At 31.0% G+C, this 20,849-nt stretch overlaps 3 protein-coding genes and 1 pseudogene across 5 annotated transcripts in view; 1 reads left to right on the top strand and 3 right to left on the bottom strand.

Moving 5' to 3' along the window:
- Nucleotides 1-20,849, bottom strand: part of LOC145180945 (NACHT, LRR and PYD domains-containing protein 9-like) — a 137,245-nt gene that overhangs the window by 37,543 nt on the left and 78,853 nt on the right. The window lies entirely within an intron of this gene.
- LOC145193061 (protein mesh-like) lies at nucleotides 11,587-20,840 on the bottom strand. Of its 2 annotated transcripts, none has more exons than XM_090076262.1 (2): nucleotides 20,732-20,840; nucleotides 11,587-14,676 (listed from the first exon to the last, which is right to left on the bottom strand). In XM_090076262.1, exon 2 carries the CDS (start codon nucleotides 14,658-14,660, stop codon nucleotides 11,772-11,774), a length of 2,889 nt encoding a protein of 962 aa, XP_089932388.1. In that variant the 5' UTR covers nucleotides 14,661-14,676; nucleotides 20,732-20,840; the 3' UTR covers nucleotides 11,587-11,771. The 2 variants fall into 2 exon arrangements, with proteins under 2 accessions (XP_089932388.1, XP_089932387.1); XM_090076261.1 differs by lacking the exon at nucleotides 20,732-20,840 and adding an exon at nucleotides 14,794-14,930.
- On the top strand, nucleotides 15,254-18,053 carry LOC149893746 (uncharacterized). Its single transcript, XM_090066513.1, has 4 exons — nucleotides 15,254-15,598; nucleotides 15,908-15,983; nucleotides 16,156-17,726; nucleotides 17,812-18,053. The coding sequence occupies exons 1-4, from the start codon at nucleotides 15,367-15,369 to the stop codon at nucleotides 18,051-18,053; spliced, it is 2,121 nt and encodes a 706-aa protein (XP_089922639.1). The 5' UTR covers nucleotides 15,254-15,366.
- On the bottom strand, nucleotides 18,165-19,786 carry LOC149893745 (uncharacterized; annotated as a pseudogene).

The following is a 20,849-nucleotide window of genomic DNA, read 5'->3' as shown; positions in this document are numbered from 1 at the left end:
ATACTCAATATAGTATATTTCAATATATTCAATACATTCAATATATTATACTCAACTTTATTTAACCAAAAGTTCTGAATTTGAAGATGTTGATGTAAAGTATACAGCTCAGTACTTTGTTTGCCTGTATCAAAGAAAATGAAAATCTGTCAAAATTTTATAAAAACGTTTGGGTTGGCTTATCATTTACTTGATTGGCTTAATAAATACTTGATTGTCAGAAAAACAGATAATGAACCAACAAAAAGTGGTCAAAAACCAGTTAAACTTGATGATGCCTTTAATAAAGCTTAAAAGCGGCGTCTATCTGGCTTGCTTGAATTTCATTCATCAAATGAAATTACTTTTCGCTGCTAGTAAGAAATTAATAAATGAATCTAATGTCATTCCTGCCAAGAAGGTTTCAAATGTTTTAAGTTCAGATAAAGCATCTATACATACAACAGATGATACTCTGGCGTTAATAGTTGATACCAATATGACAAAATCTTTATATCAATTGATTAAAATGGAGAGAAAAAACATAACATAATACCCAACTTACAATGATGTCAGGGATACAAAGTTGAAACGCTATCCTGAAAATATAACAGTGGATGGTTATTCAGCTTTAGTTCCTTTCAAAGTTTATCGTTTCATGCTTTGTGGAGAGTCAGTGCAGTTCAAGAACCTGTGCTTAGGGACATGATTATGAAAGTTAAAACAATAAAAATAATGAATATTGCGTGTAAGGTTGGCTGTGATAGCGCTGCCAGCCAAAGCACTTATAAACAAGTTTTATCAGAGCCTGACGCAATATTATTGTTTTATACATTGTAGATGTTATTTCTAACTGAAACTTTTTTCTTTCACTATTTTTTATTTTTTGTTATTGCTATAACATTAATTACCCAAATGTCTTATTGTTATTCAAAATAGGCGAATTAAAAACATATAAACCGGAAATCAAAATTAATATCACTATTGGAATTGCAATCCTCAAATTAGTGTGTAGTGCAAAAATTGTCATCAAATCTTCTAGACGTGATAAGTTATTAAATTTGTTCAATAAAAGTGAATTCTTACCCACTGTGCGTGCTTGAAACCTTAACATTATCAGTTTACAAAAATGTGTCACCTAATTCAACAAACTTGTAAATTTATTCTTCCCAAAGCGATTGTTTTACTGATTTTTAATGCTTTTGTTTTTTCTTACGGAATCGATGCTAACGATTAAAAGTAAAAACCAAATTAAAGAAGCACGATGTTTGAAGTTCTATAGCAAAAAAACGTTTTTCTATCAGTTAAAGCATAGAAAACATTTCTTTGAAATTTTCTTATTTAATGATGGAAGATCGTGATTGCTTTACATTCTAATATTAGATGTAAGCACCTTATTACTGCATCCAAATAGGACCTTTTAAAAACGAAAAAGGTCGCATTTAGAGAAAATACAATCATCGTGTCAGGATGCGCGGCTTAACTTAAAACTGAAAAATTATTTTATTACTTCTTTATTATTTACTTTTTTATTACTTAAATTGCTTTCAAATTTTAACTATTTTTTGCATCAGAATACATGGTTTGAAATGCAAGAAACGAGAACTTGCAAGTTCTAAATCAATAAACGCTAAACTGCGTGGTAGTCCAAAAAGATTTCATAAAAGTTATATATCAAGTTAACACTTCGACTAAGACAAAATAGAAAGCTGAAACATTTTGAAGTTTGGAAATTGAGTTTTCGCCGGCTCTGCGCATTTATTTATGAGAACAGAAGCGTGAGAAGCTTGATTGACTGAGCGATTGCGCGCAACATTCCCCGCCCAGCATTAATTTTAACTTAAAGTTCAACGTCAACTTAATCGCAAAATTTCACTTGAATAACCTTTTTTTCCAATGTTTTATATAAGGCTTCCAACAAATATAGCTTGTTTATAGGTCGTTCGATAACAATTGGTTTTCCATTATTAACGTGCTTAACTTTTGTTGCTCGAATTTGCTTGTCATGTGATTTGATCAATTTCTGCACTATTCCGGTTTTCCACAATCCGTGTTAGCATTTGGGTCATGGATTAATATAAAATTATTTAATGCAATTTGATTTGTGCCATTTCTTTTTCTATGCTTATGATGTTCTCTTAGCTCTGTATGTACTCTTCTCGCCAGTGCTTCCGATAATGATTTAGTACACTCTCAATATATGTATTACGTGTATATAAATTGCACTCTATGAAGTCTTCCTTAATTGCTTTTAAGTTCATTGTTCTACCATATAGCATATGATTCGGTGTTAATTGGATGTCTCAAGGCATTTAATGTAGTTGGGCGGTTATTAAAAACGGCTTCAACTTCGGTTAATATGGTCAGAAATTATTCGTATGTAAGGCGGGCATTTGCTATTACATTGCGGAGGCAACGTTTGGGCAAAGCAACAAGTCTTTCGCAGAAGCCTCCCTACCAAGGCGCAGTAGTAGTGTTGAAATGCCATGATATACTACGAGATGAAAAAAAATCTTAATTTTAGATATGAATTGTGTAATTGAGTAATTTTAGATATGAATTGTGAGCCGTTATGGGAAATGATTTTAGTAGGCGCGCCTCGTTTCGCAATAAACCGTTGTAAACTTCGTACACGAGATTCAGCTGAAAAATCTGGAACAAGATCTAAAAACAAAGAGCGTGTAGAATAGCGATATAAAAAAATCCAAACTTTATATAAATTATTGCCCTCACATATATTCTTAATGTATAATGGGCCTGCGTAGTCAACACCTGTAAATTTAAAAACGTGATCATCATTAAGTCTGCTTAAAGGCAAAGGGGGATTCAGGGTAAGAATAAGGTAGCTCTTCGAAACGTTTTCATAAATAGCATCCTTGAATTAGCCTTTTAATATAATTTCTAGCTTTACAAAGGTACGCGAAACATAGTGCGTTTTTGGTTTAAAGTTTCTCTAATTCCATTATGCATGAGTAATGAGTGATGATAGTAAATGACAAGTCAGTAAATTCTAAATCATGTGGTAAGATGATAGGATGTTTCATATCTGACGTAATCGGTGCATTGTTAAGTCGTCCATAGCATCGTATAACACCATCAACTTTTTTTAAATTTATATCATGTTGAAGTTGTTTATAATTTTTTGTATTTGCTAAGGTTTTTTATGCATATTAAATCCAAATTTTTAGCGCGGCTTCAATTTCTGTCGATCAGTTACAAATATTCAATCAAGAAAGAAAATCATCAGCGATAAAAAACTTTGCTTCAAATACTTAGGAAAAGGTCACATAAGTAAATCATGTTGTATTATCTATCGATACACAGAATTCTAACCAACAAAATCAATCTGATCATAATCAATCTAAAGGACAATTGACTTCAGTTGCAGAAGCTACATCTGAAGGTCAACATTCTGTTTTGCTGCAAACTGCATCAACTCAAGTCTTAGATAATGATGGCAATTTACATGATTGCAGAATACTTTTCGACAACTGCTATCAGTTAAGTTATATATCACCAGAGTTACATTCAAAGTTAAAAATCAAAACATTAGGTACGAAGGAAATATGTATAAAAACATTAGGTAACAATAATACAACAGAAATTTTAGAAAAAGTTGAGTTACGAATTAAATATCTACTCGGCCGCACAATACGAATAGCTTGCTATGTAAAAGACATGTTCTCCACTTAACGGACAATATATAAATCTTTCAAGTGAAAAGTAAAGACACATAATCTTAGGCTAGCAGACAGTGAATTTGAGTAATGGCAGTATGAATGTAGATGTTCTGATTGGAGCTGAATTTTATTGGTCTTTTGTCGAAAATATAATCATTAGAGGCTACCACAATGATCCCATTGCTTTAAAATCTAAACTGAGTCTTTTACTAAGTGGTCCCATTTTTGTTAAAAAGGTATTTGAAAATAGTGAGTCAGGTACTTGTGTTAACCCTGCACATGTCATGTTAGTAGAATTAACTCTTTCTCCGGAATCGGTAGTGAAAGAATCCGTGGCGTCAGTTTGGGGGATTGGGGAGTTTGATAATTTCAACTTTGTGGTTATTGATAGGTTTCACCTCACAATTAAATACATTGATAACCAAAGCAATGCAGTGTTAGATTACCATTTAAAGTAGATCACCATCCAATTTGTGACAATTATAACTTATGTATAAAAAGATTTAAGAGACTACAGAAAAAACTAAGTAAAGATGAGGCACTCCTCATGACATTTTAAAAGATCAATTTACACAAGGTCTTATTGAGCCAGTAATCGAAAATGCTAAAGATCTAGGCCAGGTACACTACTTACCCCACAGCCCTTTTTTGAGCGAGGATAAAATTGTTTTTGATGCAAGTAGTTCAGCCGAGGGTCCATTATTAAACGAATGTCTGTACGCAGGACCATTATCAACAACATTCCTTTATGGCGTCTTATTACATTTCCGTGCCCAAAAGATTGTCAGCATAGCAGAGATAGAAAAAACCTTTCTACAAATAGCATTATCTCCTCTAGATCGTAATTATGTCCGGTTTTTATGATTCAAATATTTAAACGGCATTAATACAGGCAACACTCATATGAAAGAAATTAGTTCGTACAGACTTTGTAGGGTGCTATTCGGGGTTACATTATCTTCATTTCTCCTTTTAGCAACACAAATCACACATGCTGAACAATTCATAAAAAAGGATTTAAATTTTGTTCATAAACTAATGAACTCAATACAAGTAGATTATTTCATTACAGGAGCTGATTGCATAAACACAACAGTTGAATTTTATCAAAAAGCCAAATGTCGTCTCCAAGATGCAGGTTTCAATCTACGAAAATTTGAATCGAACTGTAAAGAAACTTTCAGCCTCTCAGCACTACCAAAGTATTAGGTTTAAACTGGAACAAAGAAAGTGACATTATAAAATTTGATTTATCAAAGTTAACCGACACGAAGACCACCCCAACAAAGCGAGGAATATTACGATTCATAGCTAGCATCTTTGATCCGCTCGGTATAATAAATCCAGTAATAGTGTGGCGTAAAATCTTTTTTTAGGAAAAATGTTTATGTTTGAAAAAAAATTGGATGGGACATATGATGTTTGAAAAAAATTGGATGGGACACTAAGCTTGAGTGTAATTTGTTAATAGTGTGGGAAGTCATTGTTGATGATTTCCGTTTCTCTCAAAACATCGTTATTTCAAGGTTGCACATTAATCATTGTAATATTCCAGTTCTAGACATTTCATTGCATGGGTTTAGTGATGTCAGTATTAATGCTTACGGCTGTTGTCTCTTTTTATTATACTCTTTTATTAATAAACAATACCATTGTTCACTAATTACAGCAAAATCTAAATTGCGAAAGTTAAGAAAAGTGCTATTCCTCGTCTAGAATTAATAGCTGCATTGTTACTAGCAGAAACTGTCTATTATTTTAAAAGAACTTTTTCCGATTTTTAATTTTAAAGAAGTTTTTTGCTGGACTAATTCTACAATTTTTTTGCATTGGATTAATAACAGTAAAAAAAGTTAACATCCCTTCTTTCAAAAACGTATACGAAAAATTCAAAATACCTTTGACATTTCATACTGGAAATATATTAACTCTGAAAGCAAGCCAGCAGATATACTATCAAGAGGTACAACTCTAGCAAAGTTACATAAGTACAAGCTTTGGTTTAATTGGCCTTCAATTTTACATAATAGTTCTAAAGATTGGCCGAATTTTGAGTTAACAGGTCAAACTAAGATTATGTTAGACGAATATTTAACCAATGTAATTTCAAACGACATACCTATTAACTTAAATATCATTGACATCAAAAAGTTTAACAGCTTTTTAAGTTTATTACGTACTACAGCTTAAGTAATGAAATTCATAAAGAACCTAAGGAAAAAGAAAGCAAAAGAAGATTTAAAGTTATCTACTTTAAATTCCACAGAAATTACTTGCAACATGTATTATTATACAAACTCTAAAGAGCTTGAAAACGATATGGTTATATCAAGTTGTTTTCGACACACACAATTTTTTAACTGGGTTTACAAGAATGAAATCTAGCTGATTGGAAATACGAAGTTGGAAATGCTTTTTGTCACCAGGTTCACAACACTTTATTCAGAATATTTGTTAATGAAAACATGAACGAATTATGATGAAAATTGTTGATGCTTATGTATGTCTAAAACCTTCTTAAAGAAACATTTCTGAATAGAGTAGAGATTTCTCAAGACTTTTCCATGCCGTAAAAATCCAGCAACCACAAATGTTGAATGACATGACGATATCATGGAGGAAAATGAAAAAATAATTTGCGTAATTTGTTTAATCAAATCGGAAAGTATTAAATCAAAAATGAGAATTTTCAACCAATCAAAAAGTTCTTCTTTCAAACATAAAACATTAGAGTTTCTAAATTATGACTTTTATCTAGGAGATCAAGTATATGACCTCGGTATAACGCTTGTACTCCATTCTTGTAGTCAATTAGATAAAATAAAAGTTAAATATAAGAGAAATAAACATAAGAGAAATAAAGAGATTATTAAATTTAGTTGGTTAAGCGTATTAATATGAAAGTGTTTAAGTTCCATTCAAGTTTTCACATTTTTATAGTGCTATTATTAACAGCATGGAAACTTGAAACTGCAGTAAATATCGTTAAAATTGTCTAATAACTAATAACTTTTAAAATGTAATTTGATAACTTTAATAACTTTAAAAATAACTTTAACAACTTAATTAACTTTAATAACTTTAATAACTTTAATAACTTTAATAACTTTAATAATTTTAATAACTTTAATAACTTTAATAACTTTAATAACTTTAATAACTTTAATAACTTTAATAACTTTAATAACTTTAATAACTTTAATGACTTTAAAAATGTACTTTGGGATATTTTTTTCTTTTCTTTAAACGAAACTGAAAATGTCAAGTAGATAATTTCAGTTCCTCTTTTGATCACGTGTTAGCACGAAATAAAAATGCAACGGCTTTTTGAACTTAAAAGTGGTGGTTCTTTTTTGAACTTTTTGGCTTTCTTAAGATGATTTTGGGATTTCTTTTTTTTATGATAGATATCATTACTATTATTGAGGGAGAAAAGTTAAAAACAGCGAAAAGCCGTACATACAGAGACTTTTTCACCCCTAAATAAAGAATAACACGATAAAATGTGATGAAGAAAAAAGTTAAAAACACCAATTAAGAAAAAACGAATACGCAGAGACTTATTTACCTGTCAAGTAAATTAATTAAAAGGAGATATTACAACGAAACAAATAATAATGGAGAACTATAAAAGCTTAGAAGTACATTTACGAAAGGACTTCTAAATAAACAAAAAAAAGAGTGAGAAGAAGGACTTTTCATGAATTGAAGAAGCGGAAGAACTTCCTGAATAAACGAAAAAGAGAAGAAGTCAGAGTTTTTAAGTGAAATTCTTAAGAAGAATTTTTAGAGAAAGTTTTTAATTTTGAAGAATTTGAAATTGTTGATATAACAGAAGAAGTAAGAAAATAAATAGAAGTCAGAAGAAAAATAGATTCAAGAAAAGTAAGCAGAAGTTTCTCCGTTTTAATAAAAAAAAAAAAAGAAGAAAGATATTTGTTTCAAGAAAATCGAAAGTGGAGTTAATGATAAAAATATCATCAAACACTACAAGTTGAGTAAGAAAGAATTAGTTGTATTTTATAAGTTAATGAATGAGTGCTAACCATTACAGACTAATAAAACGTTTATTGAATTATATAGTATGACAAAGTATACTGAGGACGGAAACATAACCTTAACTTCTAGATTAAACCTTACCCATTCCTAACCAAACTATCCACAAACCTTGCCCTATCAAAAACCAACAAATTCCTAGACCATCAACCTTAATCCCCCTTCCACATAAACCCTAATAACCCTTCCACATAAACCTAGACCCATGCCTCCCTAAAATCTTAATCCATTACTAGAGGTGTGCGAAACTCGAAGTTTCGAGTTCAAGTTTATTCAATAATCGAACTCGAATGTGTTTAGTTAATCAAATATAATTCGAATTTTGAGCTTAAAGTTCGATATTTAAAAAATTGCTGTAAAATAATATTAAAACGCTTCAAAATGGAGGACGAGAGAGTAAGTAGCGTTATTTGGAATTTTTTTGATAGGCATAAAATTAACAATACTATTTTTAGTTTTTTTAAAATTGGAAAATGCAGTTAAAAAGTATCTTGTCCTACTTTATGTGCAACTGGCTTATTTACTCACCTGAGATGTTATTAAAAGAAGGAATCAGCAGAGTGTAATAAAAAGGCACAAGAAGCAAAAACAATGAAAAAGGTAGAAAATAAAGCTGAAAATAACTGTCAGTTAGTGTTACAGATCTGTGGGCTAAGAAAACAGCTCTGATCAAAAAAGCTAATTTTCTAGCTTGTTTAACTGATAATTTGCATTAAGTTTTTGTGTTAAGTTTTTTTGTAAATACAATATTGCAAAGTAGTTTATTTACAGTCCAGACTATTTTTATTAGAATTCCAGTCTGCCTCTTTTGCTGCTGTCTGATTCTATGCAAGAAGTTAACGCTGATATAAAAAGAAAGCTTTCAAAAATATTAAGCCAACTACTGGGAGTGAATAAAATAAAAATTTATATGTTTTTTTTTGGGTTTGTTTTTATTCATTCTTCTTTTTTGCATTTATGTAATGTTGGTGGTCAGTGATGTATCTTGAAGTTATTTTGAGACAAAAGTAAAAAGAGCTTCAACTTATATTTTGGGGACCATCTTTTTAAACAAACAAAGAAACAAAAAAATACTCAGCGCACATTTGTTTAGATATTTGTAACCAAAAAGTCATTTTTCCAAAAAACAATATTTGCAGAAAAAAAAAGGTCCTTGATTTCTAAATTTGAGAATCAGTGCCAAAATACTTTGAATGCTGTCAGTACAGTCTACATTGCCCTCTAAAAAGAACATATATATGAATTACATTTACTTTAACTAATTTGATCTGGAGTTATGGCAGAATATTTTGAGTGCCCAAACCAGTATATTCTCAAAGAGCTGGCTGAAATAAAATTTATTTTAAGCTATTGGTAGAATCAGTTGACCAATTCGTGCACTAAATGACAAATCAGAATATAATAAATTGGTATGATCTAATCATCTTGTTCAGTGGCGTACCTAGGGTAAATAGCGCCCTGGGCAAACACCGATCTCGCGCCCCTCCTTCCCCACATAAAGTGCTTGACTACAACTTTTTAATAAATGATGACACAAACTTTTAATAAAACTTCATTATTCATTGTAAATAAACAATTTGTTTATGTAACATATATTACAAATTTTTTTTTCTAGCTTTAATTGCTGCAAATTTCTTAATAACACTGTCAAAATCAATTTCTTCGGTAATTTCTCGCTCTATGCTTAGCCTCTTTTGCGTAGTAACCAGACTAGTCTATGGATAGACTTACAACACAGACATAGACAATTCTGTATGTTGTAATGGACACAACAAATGTTTAATTTTTTGTCCTTGTTGTGTCTATCAAATTTTTGATGGTGTCCTAAGATTGCTCAGTTAAAAAATAATTTTCACTTCATAAGTCTACAAAGCATAATTTTTTGTCTATTTGGTGTCTATGATTTTGTCTAAATTTACTTGATTTCATAAAACCAGAAATATTGATTTTTGCCAATAAAATCTAAATTACCCAAAAAATCCCTTAGAAACAAAAAAGAAAATATACGATACATTATATTTGAATTTTATTTCATGGTAAAAATGACTTTTATGGTGACAAATTTAAAGTGGTGACAAATTTTAGGACGGATAATGACAATAATGTTTACACAAATACTTGATTTTCCAAAATTTAGATCCAATCATAGTTAGATTCACAGTCTGAGGATAGAATGTTAAGAAAAATCCCAAACTGGAGAGGGCATTTTAAAAATAAATTTTCACGCACATTCACTGAGAATTGAAAAACAACTGAACTGAGTAATTAATGAACTTCAATTGAGCACAAAATAGTCCATTTTGAGGTTTTTAAATAGACATTAACTTTTTAATCAACAGCACACGCTGGACAAAAAATTAAAAAATGAACTTCTGTTAGAAAAATTGTATTTTTAATTTTGTGCTCGTTTTCAGTTTTTGAAACGATGCTGCAGTGAAAATTTAATTACTCGTTATAAGTCCAAATTATATATGAAATAGATCTTCTATACATCATTAAAAAATCGAGATTGTTCATTTAGTGTCCGTTTTTAAAATGATTGTCTAGAAAGACAAACATTTTTTATAGACAATTCATTTTTGATAGTTGTAATTAAAATTGTTGCAATTAGTGCTTTGTCGAAGTCTATTTTTGTCCTTTTATAATAAGGCCATTAGAGATTGTCTGGTTGCTACTTTTGCGCCCCTTTTAGGTTGGCGCCCATGGCACGTGCCCTACCTGCCCTACCCTAGATACGCCACTGATCTTGTTTTTATTTGGGTTATTTGAAGGTTCAGGATTAACTCTATATGTTGCATTGATAAAGCTCCATATGTTGCATATTTTAGCTTAATAGATTAAAAAAAGTTGGTGGCAGAAAGCCAAGAGAGCATGTTTTCATGATCATGAAAAGGTAAATGACAATTCTAATCTAATTTCAGCTCGTTTTTGTGCCATACCAGTATTTTTGTCTCCATCACTTTTTTTTAGCTATAACAAAGTAAATTATGTTCAATATTTTAAAATTTTTTCATTTTGACAGACTCCTGTGAATACAATGGTGAATCAATAAAAGATCTAGAAAAATCCGTAACTGATGTTTTGCGAAATGCTCCCTCTCATAAAAGACGTCTTTAAGATAGACGTCTAATTAGAGTTCATTCACCACGTGAATTCAGATATCTTTTAACCAGTTTTCAGATGCATATTAGATGCATTTTAGATATCTTTTTGCCTGCTGGGGAGAGACGCTTTCATTCTATAGAATCAATCGCAATACAATCCACGTTCCAATTGTAAATCTGAGACTGCAGTTAATGCGCTCAGTTTTATCCACACAAAATTCAAACATAGTTTGGTATATGAGAAATTGGTTTTTTCGTGTGCAGTGGCCCTAACTCCGTTTAACGGCACTCTTTCATGTAAACTTTTAACCCTGTTTACACTATAGTTACTTTGCGATATAGATTTAAAACGCATTCTCCTTGTTAAATTTTACAAAAATTAATCATAAATAGAAAATTCATGAGTTGGTCTTTGTTACTGCAAGCAAATCTTCAAATATGTGTTAGCTAATCAGTAAAAATGATATTGGTACAACGTACCAATATCATATTCAACGATCCAATGACAATATTGAAAAAATCATTCAAATTCTGAAACTAACTAATTGAATTTTACCTAAACATCACAATTTTCACTAATATCTTGCAGTAGTTTTCCTACTAAATTTTATTAGTTAATAACTTCAACTAATTTTTATTTCAAACTTGCTATAACATTAAACTTGAGTTCAAAGCAAATAATTTACCCCAATCTATTCGTCGTTGTTTGAAAAATTAAAGGCATGAGGTCGTTTTGACATACCTTTCGTTATCCATTACACGAGTTCTAATTAAAATCTCTGATGTAAGTTATTGCTATACGTATGTCTAGACACATAAAAAATAAATAATGTAGTAAACAACAGCACATCAAAAATACAATCTCTAAAAATAATCAATTATATAATACTCATGAAAAATGTTTGTTAACTGGTTTTCTATCGAACTTACTTATACTTAATAAAATTGTATGTTAAAAGTTCTTAACTGTAAGTCTCATTTGTTCTACATAATTGTAGGTTAAACATCCAATAAGAAGACCTAAAGCGATTCCCAATCTTTCGTTAGAGTTAGATGGATGATCACAATGGCCGATCGGAGTGTATGAGCCAGATACGCAGTGTGATGTTCTTTCGCCAGAAAGTTTGAATCCATCTAGACAGATGATTGAGTAGTGCGTTGTATTTTCAACTACTCTCACTTCGACGTTGCCATTTGTAACGATTAAATTTGAAGGACACGTTTGGCTTACATTTTGGAAAGTTTGTTTTAAATCTGTTAATCTTTTTTGAATAGCCATGTTGCTCGTCCCAAAATTGACGTTACCGGTAACTTGAACATCGTAGTTACAGTCTTTATTTCCTTTACACTGAGGGTAATCTGTTGGAGTTGAAAAATCAGGGACAAAGTTTCTATTTTGATAATCAAACCAAGACAGACCAGCAGGATAGGTAAAAAAAGTGGTTTCATTAGAAGTTGACCAAGCCATTCCAAATTTGAAATGAATGATTTCGTTAGATGAATTGGTGGGAATAAATGTTCCGTTGGGTAATTTTAGATCGTTGCTTGAGTTGTCGTCCCAGTCTCCAACCAAGCCGCTAATCCGATTTTTGAAAGTGTCCGACAAACTTAAAATTGCGTGAAGAGCTCTATTAAGGGCTACTACCTCTAATCGAATACCGGAGTCGGTTTGCACAACAACAGTTTCATTGTTTTCATATTCTAAACTTATTCCGTTAAAGCTCCAGAATCCAAAATCCAATCGCATTGTTTGTCCATTGATCTTAAACACAAATATCTGATTTGCGTTTACTTCTATTTGAATAGTATCAGAGTTTTTACCTTTAATTGAAAATCCTGAGAAAATGCTGGCTTTTTTTGCTACTCCATATTGGTCAACGAACTGTGAAAAACGAGCTTGAATGATATCGGAGCTGTCTAATGTTGTCAAGTAAACGAACTCGCCTACTGGGTTAAAGCTGTAAGAGGTTCCGTCGAGTGTGACAAAATGAGGATCTCCATTTGCGTTTACTGATCTCGGCGGTCGAACGATTCCAGGGTTTATGCTGGGTCGCTTCTCATAATACTTATCGCACTGATCGACTCCAAGTTTGCAACATGTTAGGTAAGGCAACACGTCTTTCTGAAAGTGTTTCGCTGTAGAAATTTCCGAATCGGCAAAGTCAAGAGTTCCGCCAGCAGGTTTTCCTAATAGAATCTTGTTGTCATCGCTGTAGCAGCATTGTACAACTGGTGCTCCTTCATTTCTTGTGCTCCTATAGCACCCTTTTGCGCCAGGATGAAACAACTTGCACATTAAGTTATTTTTAAAACTTTTTGGGTTGCAGCTTTCGTCTATAACAAAGTTGTCTATTTTATCAGGAAACGTTGAAGGGATTGCCGGCAAACAAGGTCTCCTTTGTGTTGCATCTTCCACAATTCTTCTCATTTCTGCAGATGACGGTTGGCTTTTGTACCAATTAGTGCAATGCAGAGTAGCTGTTACTTTCCCTATTATGATTATCAACGCAGTAATAGCAGACGTAGAAGTAAAAAAACCTGACGCAAAAACGCTTCTAATTAGTTGAAGTTGAACATTTCTTCGATATCTTCGCGTTCTCACCGGGCTTAGAGAAACTTTTCCGTTGTTGGGAAAACTACCGTATTGAAGAGCGTTTACCTCTTCTGAAACAATAGCTCCTTGATTGTCAATATAGTAATCTATCTGATGCCCCGTGAACTCAATACTTTGTTGATTATGATCAGAAGGATCCCATTCAATCGTGATATTATCGTCTAAGTTCGTTTCGGATATAATCTCGTTAATATTTTCGACTACCGTGTTGTCATCTCTTCCAACAGATATGATAAAGCTCTTGTATATAGTTGAATTATATTTTAGAGACACTGCAATTTTCCCTAATTTTTTGAGAAATGGAACTCTGCAATGCAAGTTTTTCCATTGCCCGAATTCGCATACTACAGGAACGTCATCAAACAAAACTGAAACGTTAGAACTATTTTGTTCGTAACAGACCCCCGAAAGTTTAAGTTCTTGACCTCCAAAGTAAAGTATCTTTCTCGGATATATTTCCAGCTGACCTTTTGTGTTACATTGTTCAATAATGTCATTGGAATCTGTTGAAAATATCCATTTTCCAGGGACTCCAACGTTGCTTTGAAAAAGAGCAGTTTTTGAGATTTTAGCAGTGTTTGAATTTGACATTAGAAAAAATCTCTTTCCATCACCTGCATTGAAGCCTACTTGAGCAAAGTTTACACATTCTCTCGAGCCTGTAGGATAGCCAAGATGGTTGAAATTAAAAATTGCAAACGAGTTGACTCCATCACTGGTTAAAACTGTTTGGTATGTAACGTTACTTAAACACGAAGTATTGCAGCCGCAACTGTATGGTCGCACTTGATCATAAGTGACAACAAGTGCCCACTCAGCATTAAATGAATTATAATTGATGAGACGAAACTTAATTTCTTCAGAAATCTTACCAAGAACAGTTCGATTTGTTGTTTCTCTATAAAAGACCCGCCCTCCTTTTGAAGGGTCGCTGTCAGTCCAATAGGCTGCTACTGTTCGCATTCCAATTAGCGGAAATGGTCTGGGAGAATAGCTAGTATCACCAGCTCCAAATGATAATATGCCATTTGTACTTATGTGAACTTCTTGGTAGGTGGAGCCAAAGAACGGATACTCAAATGCAATGGGTACTCTAGTTGATGCGTCATCTCTGGATGCTAAAATGTTATCATTTGCAGCAATCCCATATGAGTAGAAATCACTTTTCGCTATTGTCCCACTAGCAACATTTACCAGCAAGTTTACTGCAAACCAAATTTTAAGCATGGTCTAAAAACACAACCTGTAAAAAAGTGTAAAAAAAAAAGTAAATTTTATCCACCGCTCATACAGTTAATACAGTTAATACAGTTTTGTCAATGTTTTTAAAGGTAAGGAGAATTATAATGGAAGTATTTACTTTAAGACTTAATAAAAAATAGTTAGTTGTGAAAGTTGACAAAACTTCAATATACAAACTAAATTAAAGATCCCATTATGAAAATAACCCAATTATCACAGCTCTTGTAGATAAAAGTGCTTACACGCGCACACTAGCCTCAAGCAAGTGTGCGCGCATAAGCACTTTTATCTACAAGTTCTCTACTAACTATTTAAACATATTTGACAAACAACTTGTTTTTCAAGTGCAAAATACTCCATCTCATGGTATCTTTAATTTCTCCGATAATAAACTTTAAATAGATTATCGTTGGATTAATGGTTCACTTCCTTGTTTTCAGCTGATTTGGTGTTTATTTTATTTTAGTTTTGTTTACGTTTTGAATAAATGCTGACCAATATTTTTCTTAATAAAAAATAATTCTTAGAATCATAGTCATAGTATTTAAATAGTCTGGAAACGCGGGCCATTTTCTCATAACACTTAAGTTCCTTTCAATACTAGTGCTCAGACTACTTTAGAGTGCATCAAATTGTAAACATAGTACTTAGCTGCTACTTAATTTCATTTACTCTGTGATAAATATTGAAAATGCCAGGAGCCAATTGCGCTATATTTGGTTGTTCAGTATCAAGAAATCATGTTGGATTGTCTATATTTCGTATTCCAACAAAAGATGACGAATATAGTGCAAACTGGAGACAGAAGTTAATAAGTGTAATTACACATGACAGAGTGATTGACAAAGGATTAAAAGCTCAAATCGAAAAAAGAAATCTTTATATTTGTGAACGTCATTACACAAAGGATCAACTTCTTCGTCGTGAGTAAATTGGAGTATTTTATATATTCAATATATCTGCTGCTTCAAGAAATTGGTTTGTATATGCCATATAATTATAATATATGGAAGCATTTCATTGACTGTATAATTAGATGGATGACTTCAGATATAATACGTTATCTTCAAAATATATTTATTTGAAATGTTAGCTAATAGAGCCTAATAAACTTTATATTTTATATAAAGTTTACTTAGCTGGATTAGTTGACAAATATTATATCAGTATTAACATTGTGTTGGTATCTATACTGGAAACAAGAAAATTCAGGTACATTTTTATAATTTTAGATGATTTAAAAACTACACTTATTCCTGGATCAATACCAAAAATAAATTTACCACAAAAAAGTTTTTCTATTTCAAGGTAAAATAAAATTATTTTGAAAAATAATAAAGAATATATATATATATATATATATATATATATATATATATATATATATATATATATATATATATATATATGAAAATAGTTTTTTGTTTATACTGTTGTATAATTGCAAATAAACTACTTGAATTGATAATTTTATTTTAAGCACAACTTCTCGTAAATCTGCAGAAATCATAGTTGATAAGAAATCCAATTTAAATACTCAACCAAACTCAATCCAGGAATGTTACAAATCAATGGAAGAATTTACTAAGCGTATAGTACATCTTAATCTTCCTTCTGGTTGGAATATAAATAATAATATTTCTCACGTTCATATTTTTGAAAAAGATGAAATTCATGCAGTTACAAAAACAGACATATTTATTGATGCTTCTTTAACATTTATACTTCGCATTTATGCCTGGTGTTTACCATCAACCCATGAAGTTTATAAAAGTTATGACAGTTCAATGAAAAATATCACTTTGTCAAACTTGGTCAAAGTTATTTCAAGTTATAGTATTTGTCTAGGAGTCTCACTCGATGAAGCAAAAAAGTCTGCCATCAAACATTGTGTCCCTAAAATATATAATCAAACAGAATTTAACTTTCATGGTACTTATCAAACTGAGTATTTCAGATCAAGTACATGTTCAGTTTTGAGCAAACTGAAATGTTGTGATAACTGTATTATAAATGAAAAAACTTTAATTTCTAAGTCTTCCAAATCATCAAAAAGAAAGCACAGTGTAGCAAAAAAGCCTGCTAAACTTAATGCACCAATATCATTGACTTCTCCAGATTGCCTAAAGTTAACAATTCAAAACTATAGAATTGAAAATAAGGAGTTGAAAGAAAAAATCATTGATTTACAAAATTCAATTTCAAAATCTGCCCTGACTATCAGTTCAAGTTTAAGTGATGATTTAATATCAATTATGTCAAATGCAGATCAAAACAAAATCTCACCTTTTATGAAGCTATTTTGGGAGGAGCAGCAAAAATATTTGAGGTTATCTCCAACTAATGTAAGATATCATCCTATAATAATTCGATACTGTCTTTCACTGGCATCAAAGTCTGCTGCAATGTATGATGATATACGTTACAATGAGAAATCAGGAACAGGTTTTCTTGTCCTTCCAAGTCGTCGTCGCTTACGTGATTATAAAAATTACATTAAACCTAAACGTGGATTCAATAAGGAAATAATTGATGAATTAAAAGAAAAAACCAAAGATTTTTCGGAGCAAGAAAAATTTATTGTCATTCTAATGGATGAAATGAAAATTCAGGAAAACTTAGTTTGGGACAAGCACACTGGGGAGATTGTGGGTTATGTTGATCTTGGTGATGCTGATGTTAACATAGCAACTTTGCCAAAAGTAGATGATTTTGCTACCCATGTTTTAGTATTTCTTGTTCGTAGTATTGTCAATCCTTTTAAATTTAGTTTAGCTAACTTTGCAACAACTGGAGCCACCGCTTGTCAAATTTTTTCATTGCTTTGGAAAGCAATTGGAATTTGTGAATTAAATTCCTTAAAAGTTATTGCTGTAACTTGTGATGGAGCTTCTGCAAATCGCAAGTTGTTTAAAATGCATTTTACCATGACACGTAATGATGATATGAATCCGCATGTTGATGTCACATATAGAACCCTTAACTATTTTAGTTCAGAAAAACGATTTATTTATTTTATATCTGACCCACCACATTTAATTAAGACAGTTCGTAACTGTCTTAATTAAATGTGGTGGGTCAGATATAAATGTGGTGGGTCAGATATAATTGAAGATTACAGTTCATTCAATTATAGAATCTGTTCAGTTTTTAATGCAGCAAAATGTAAAATATGTTTTAACTGAACGCTTTTGTCAGGATCCAATTGAAAATTATTTTGGACGCCAACGATCACTTGGATCACGAAAAGATAATCCATCTGTTAATGACTTTGGTTACAATGATAACATGATAAGAAATCAGAAAGTATTTCTTCCTGTAACTGGAAATGTAATTAGCTATACAGATAATACGAGTGATAGTATTAAATCGTGTTAAAAAAAAATTTAAACCAAGTAAAAACTGTATTAAACATAAGATAATATTTTTTGATGAGTTCAATTATTAATATTTTTCACTTAAAATTTAACATATATAGATTTCGACTTATTTTCTTTTTTAAAAATGTAGTACACTATTTTTAAAATATTTTTTGGTATAAATGTATTGGTCAAAAATAATCAATTTTAAAGATCTGTCTATATCAAAATTTATCTTACAATTTAAAAAAATGGTAACACTATAAAGTATTAGATGTGTTATTGTTAATTTAAAATTGAAAAAACAATTATATTAATTTTGTTATTGATATTGTATATATCAAAGTTGATTTATACAATATCAATATGAAATATATCATAAACTTATACATCATAAAAGTAAGTCATTAAGTATTCATTTTACTACTTCAGGAGTAGTTAGTAATATGCTATTAATATTTTTAAAAGATATGTGGCTATGAAAATAGCCGTTTTCATAAGTCCAAGTCATGCCAAGTCTTTAACGTCCTTGTTCCAAAGTTGAGACTTTTTTTTTAATTGCTTTTCTTAATGCATTTGATTTTGTTTGACTTTTAGAAATCTTGAAAGCTTGCAACTTATCTTTCACATAGGAAAATGTACGAACACGTATATACAGAGTTAGAAGATCTTCTAATAAATTAAGTGCTATTTCTTTTTGAACTTTATCAGTTGAACTATGTATAATTTTTGAAAAGTTAACAAGCACAAGAGTCTTTAATTAATGTATCAACTATTTCTTTGCAATTGATAGTATGAGATGACTTTTTTGCCATAGAAATAAAATGGTACTCTGCAGTAGTAAAGATACAAATAACCTCTTTACTTACTTTCCATAAAACACCCCTATCATGCAAATTAACATGTTTATGCTCTGGCAAAGAAATTGTTTCTCCTGTACATTTGCCAGCAAGCAAAAATGATAAACACTGTTTATGATACAAACTAGACATGTTAGAACTAAATCTAATTCTACGATAAAAGGTACCAAAAACATAACCACTAAGATAAGCGATAATAGATTTTTCTTTTTCAGTAAACTGATAAGATTCATGTTTAAATGTTAAAACATCATTATTAAAGGAGGCACCAGTCAGATGAGCCAAGACAAGATTAGCAACTTCAAAACTTAAAAGAAGAGTGCAGTTTTGGCTAAGATTTTTAAAAGGACTTGGTGCTTCAGAAAATATTTTGTAGAAAGCTGGGTAAAAATTTTCAGCATTTCCATCAAATGATTCAATAATACTTTTTTTTAAAGAATAAGCTGTATTGACCTCTATACATGTCAATTTAAAATTTTTAAATTCAGTTCTTATTTTAGTAGGGTAGCATTCATCTATGGCAAGCTTTTCTGCACTCTGAATCAAGTAATTTTGAAAGCAATTAGAATGAAGAATAAGCTCTGCTATTTTTTTCTCTTTACTAAACTGTTTATCAATAAGCTTGTCCTTGTGCTTGGCATTGAGGTGACGAGTTAAACCACCTTGTGATAAACATCTTTTTTCGCAATATAAACACAAAAATACACGCTCTTCATTTGCGTTAGGAATATTTCCAACAGCTAACTCAACAGTTGAACTAAAATTAGGATCAGTCTCCAACAAATCTTCATCAAAGGCAGCTAAAACAGCATCAAGTTCATCTAAATTATTAGAAACTGCGGCAGAAAAAGTCATTTTAAAATTATTTGATGCACTCTCAGTCCGGTCACCCTTAAATGTTCAAGTTATTGAACGAAATCCATAGAAGACGACCCGCGTTTCCAGACTATTTAAATACTATGACTATGTTAGAATTTATGATTTCATGTTCTAGCGGGCCTAAGAAGATCTAGTTACAAAATGGATATAAATTTGTCGCACAAGGGCTGCATTTAACTGAAAACGGCATATTTCGTTTAGGTGTTATGTCAACCATAACTCTTTTAACAAAAATTTTTTTGTCATACTTTTTTCATATCTCATATTGCTCGCATTAATATTTTTTCTAACTTTCATATTCCTTTTTTGGTTTTTTAGTAAAAATCTTGCGAAAAATCAGCTTTTTGTTATTAAACATGTTATTGGACGTCGCACAATCCGTAAAAATGAAGTTTAGACAATCACAAGAATAAATAACAATTTGCTATATTTATGAAGTTTTTATTATGTGTATAGACCTGATTAATAAATACTAACCATGAGCGAGATCTCGTCTCGTTCTCGTTTCTCGTGAGATAGGGGACTTCTCGTGAGAAACGAGAAATAGAAAATTCTCGCGAGAAGTAGAACGAGACTTAAATATTATATTATTTTCCAAATTAAAAATTATTATAATTTACAAAATGCTTAATAATTTGTTTTTTTAATTAATTAATATTTTGACTCTGTGATTTTAATAAATCTAATTAAAAAATTAATTTGTTTTTGAGGATAGTAATAAGAACAATCCGTAATAATGTCATTGAAATAATTAATATCTGGATCAAATTTTTCATCAGATGCGAAGTGTCTCATTTTTGAAAAATTACAACTAAACAATTTAAAATCATTTGTTTCAGACATTTTGATTGTGTTATAAATTAGAAGAATTTTCTTAACACTGTATGTTAAAAAAAAAATTAATTACATTTTATGATCTCTACAAAAAATAGAATCGAACTTGAGAATTGCGATTTACCTTCTTTTCTCAATTTAATCACTTCATCCCAGAGTTTTTTACGCTTTTCTTTTGTTTCCTTTGCCAAGTTTTCGTTAACAAACACACCTGTTCCGCGTGGTTTTTTTGAGTTTTGCAG

The sequence above is a fragment of the Hydra viridissima genome, unplaced genomic scaffold, assembly GCF_058129835.1.
Source record: "Hydra viridissima isolate aposymbiotic clone 2 unplaced genomic scaffold, HvirCarnegie_v1 scaffold_1, whole genome shotgun sequence".
Classification (NCBI taxonomy): Eukaryota; Metazoa; Cnidaria; class Hydrozoa; order Anthoathecata; family Hydridae; genus Hydra; species Hydra viridissima.
This window is presented reverse-complemented; position numbering and strand designations above follow the sequence as displayed.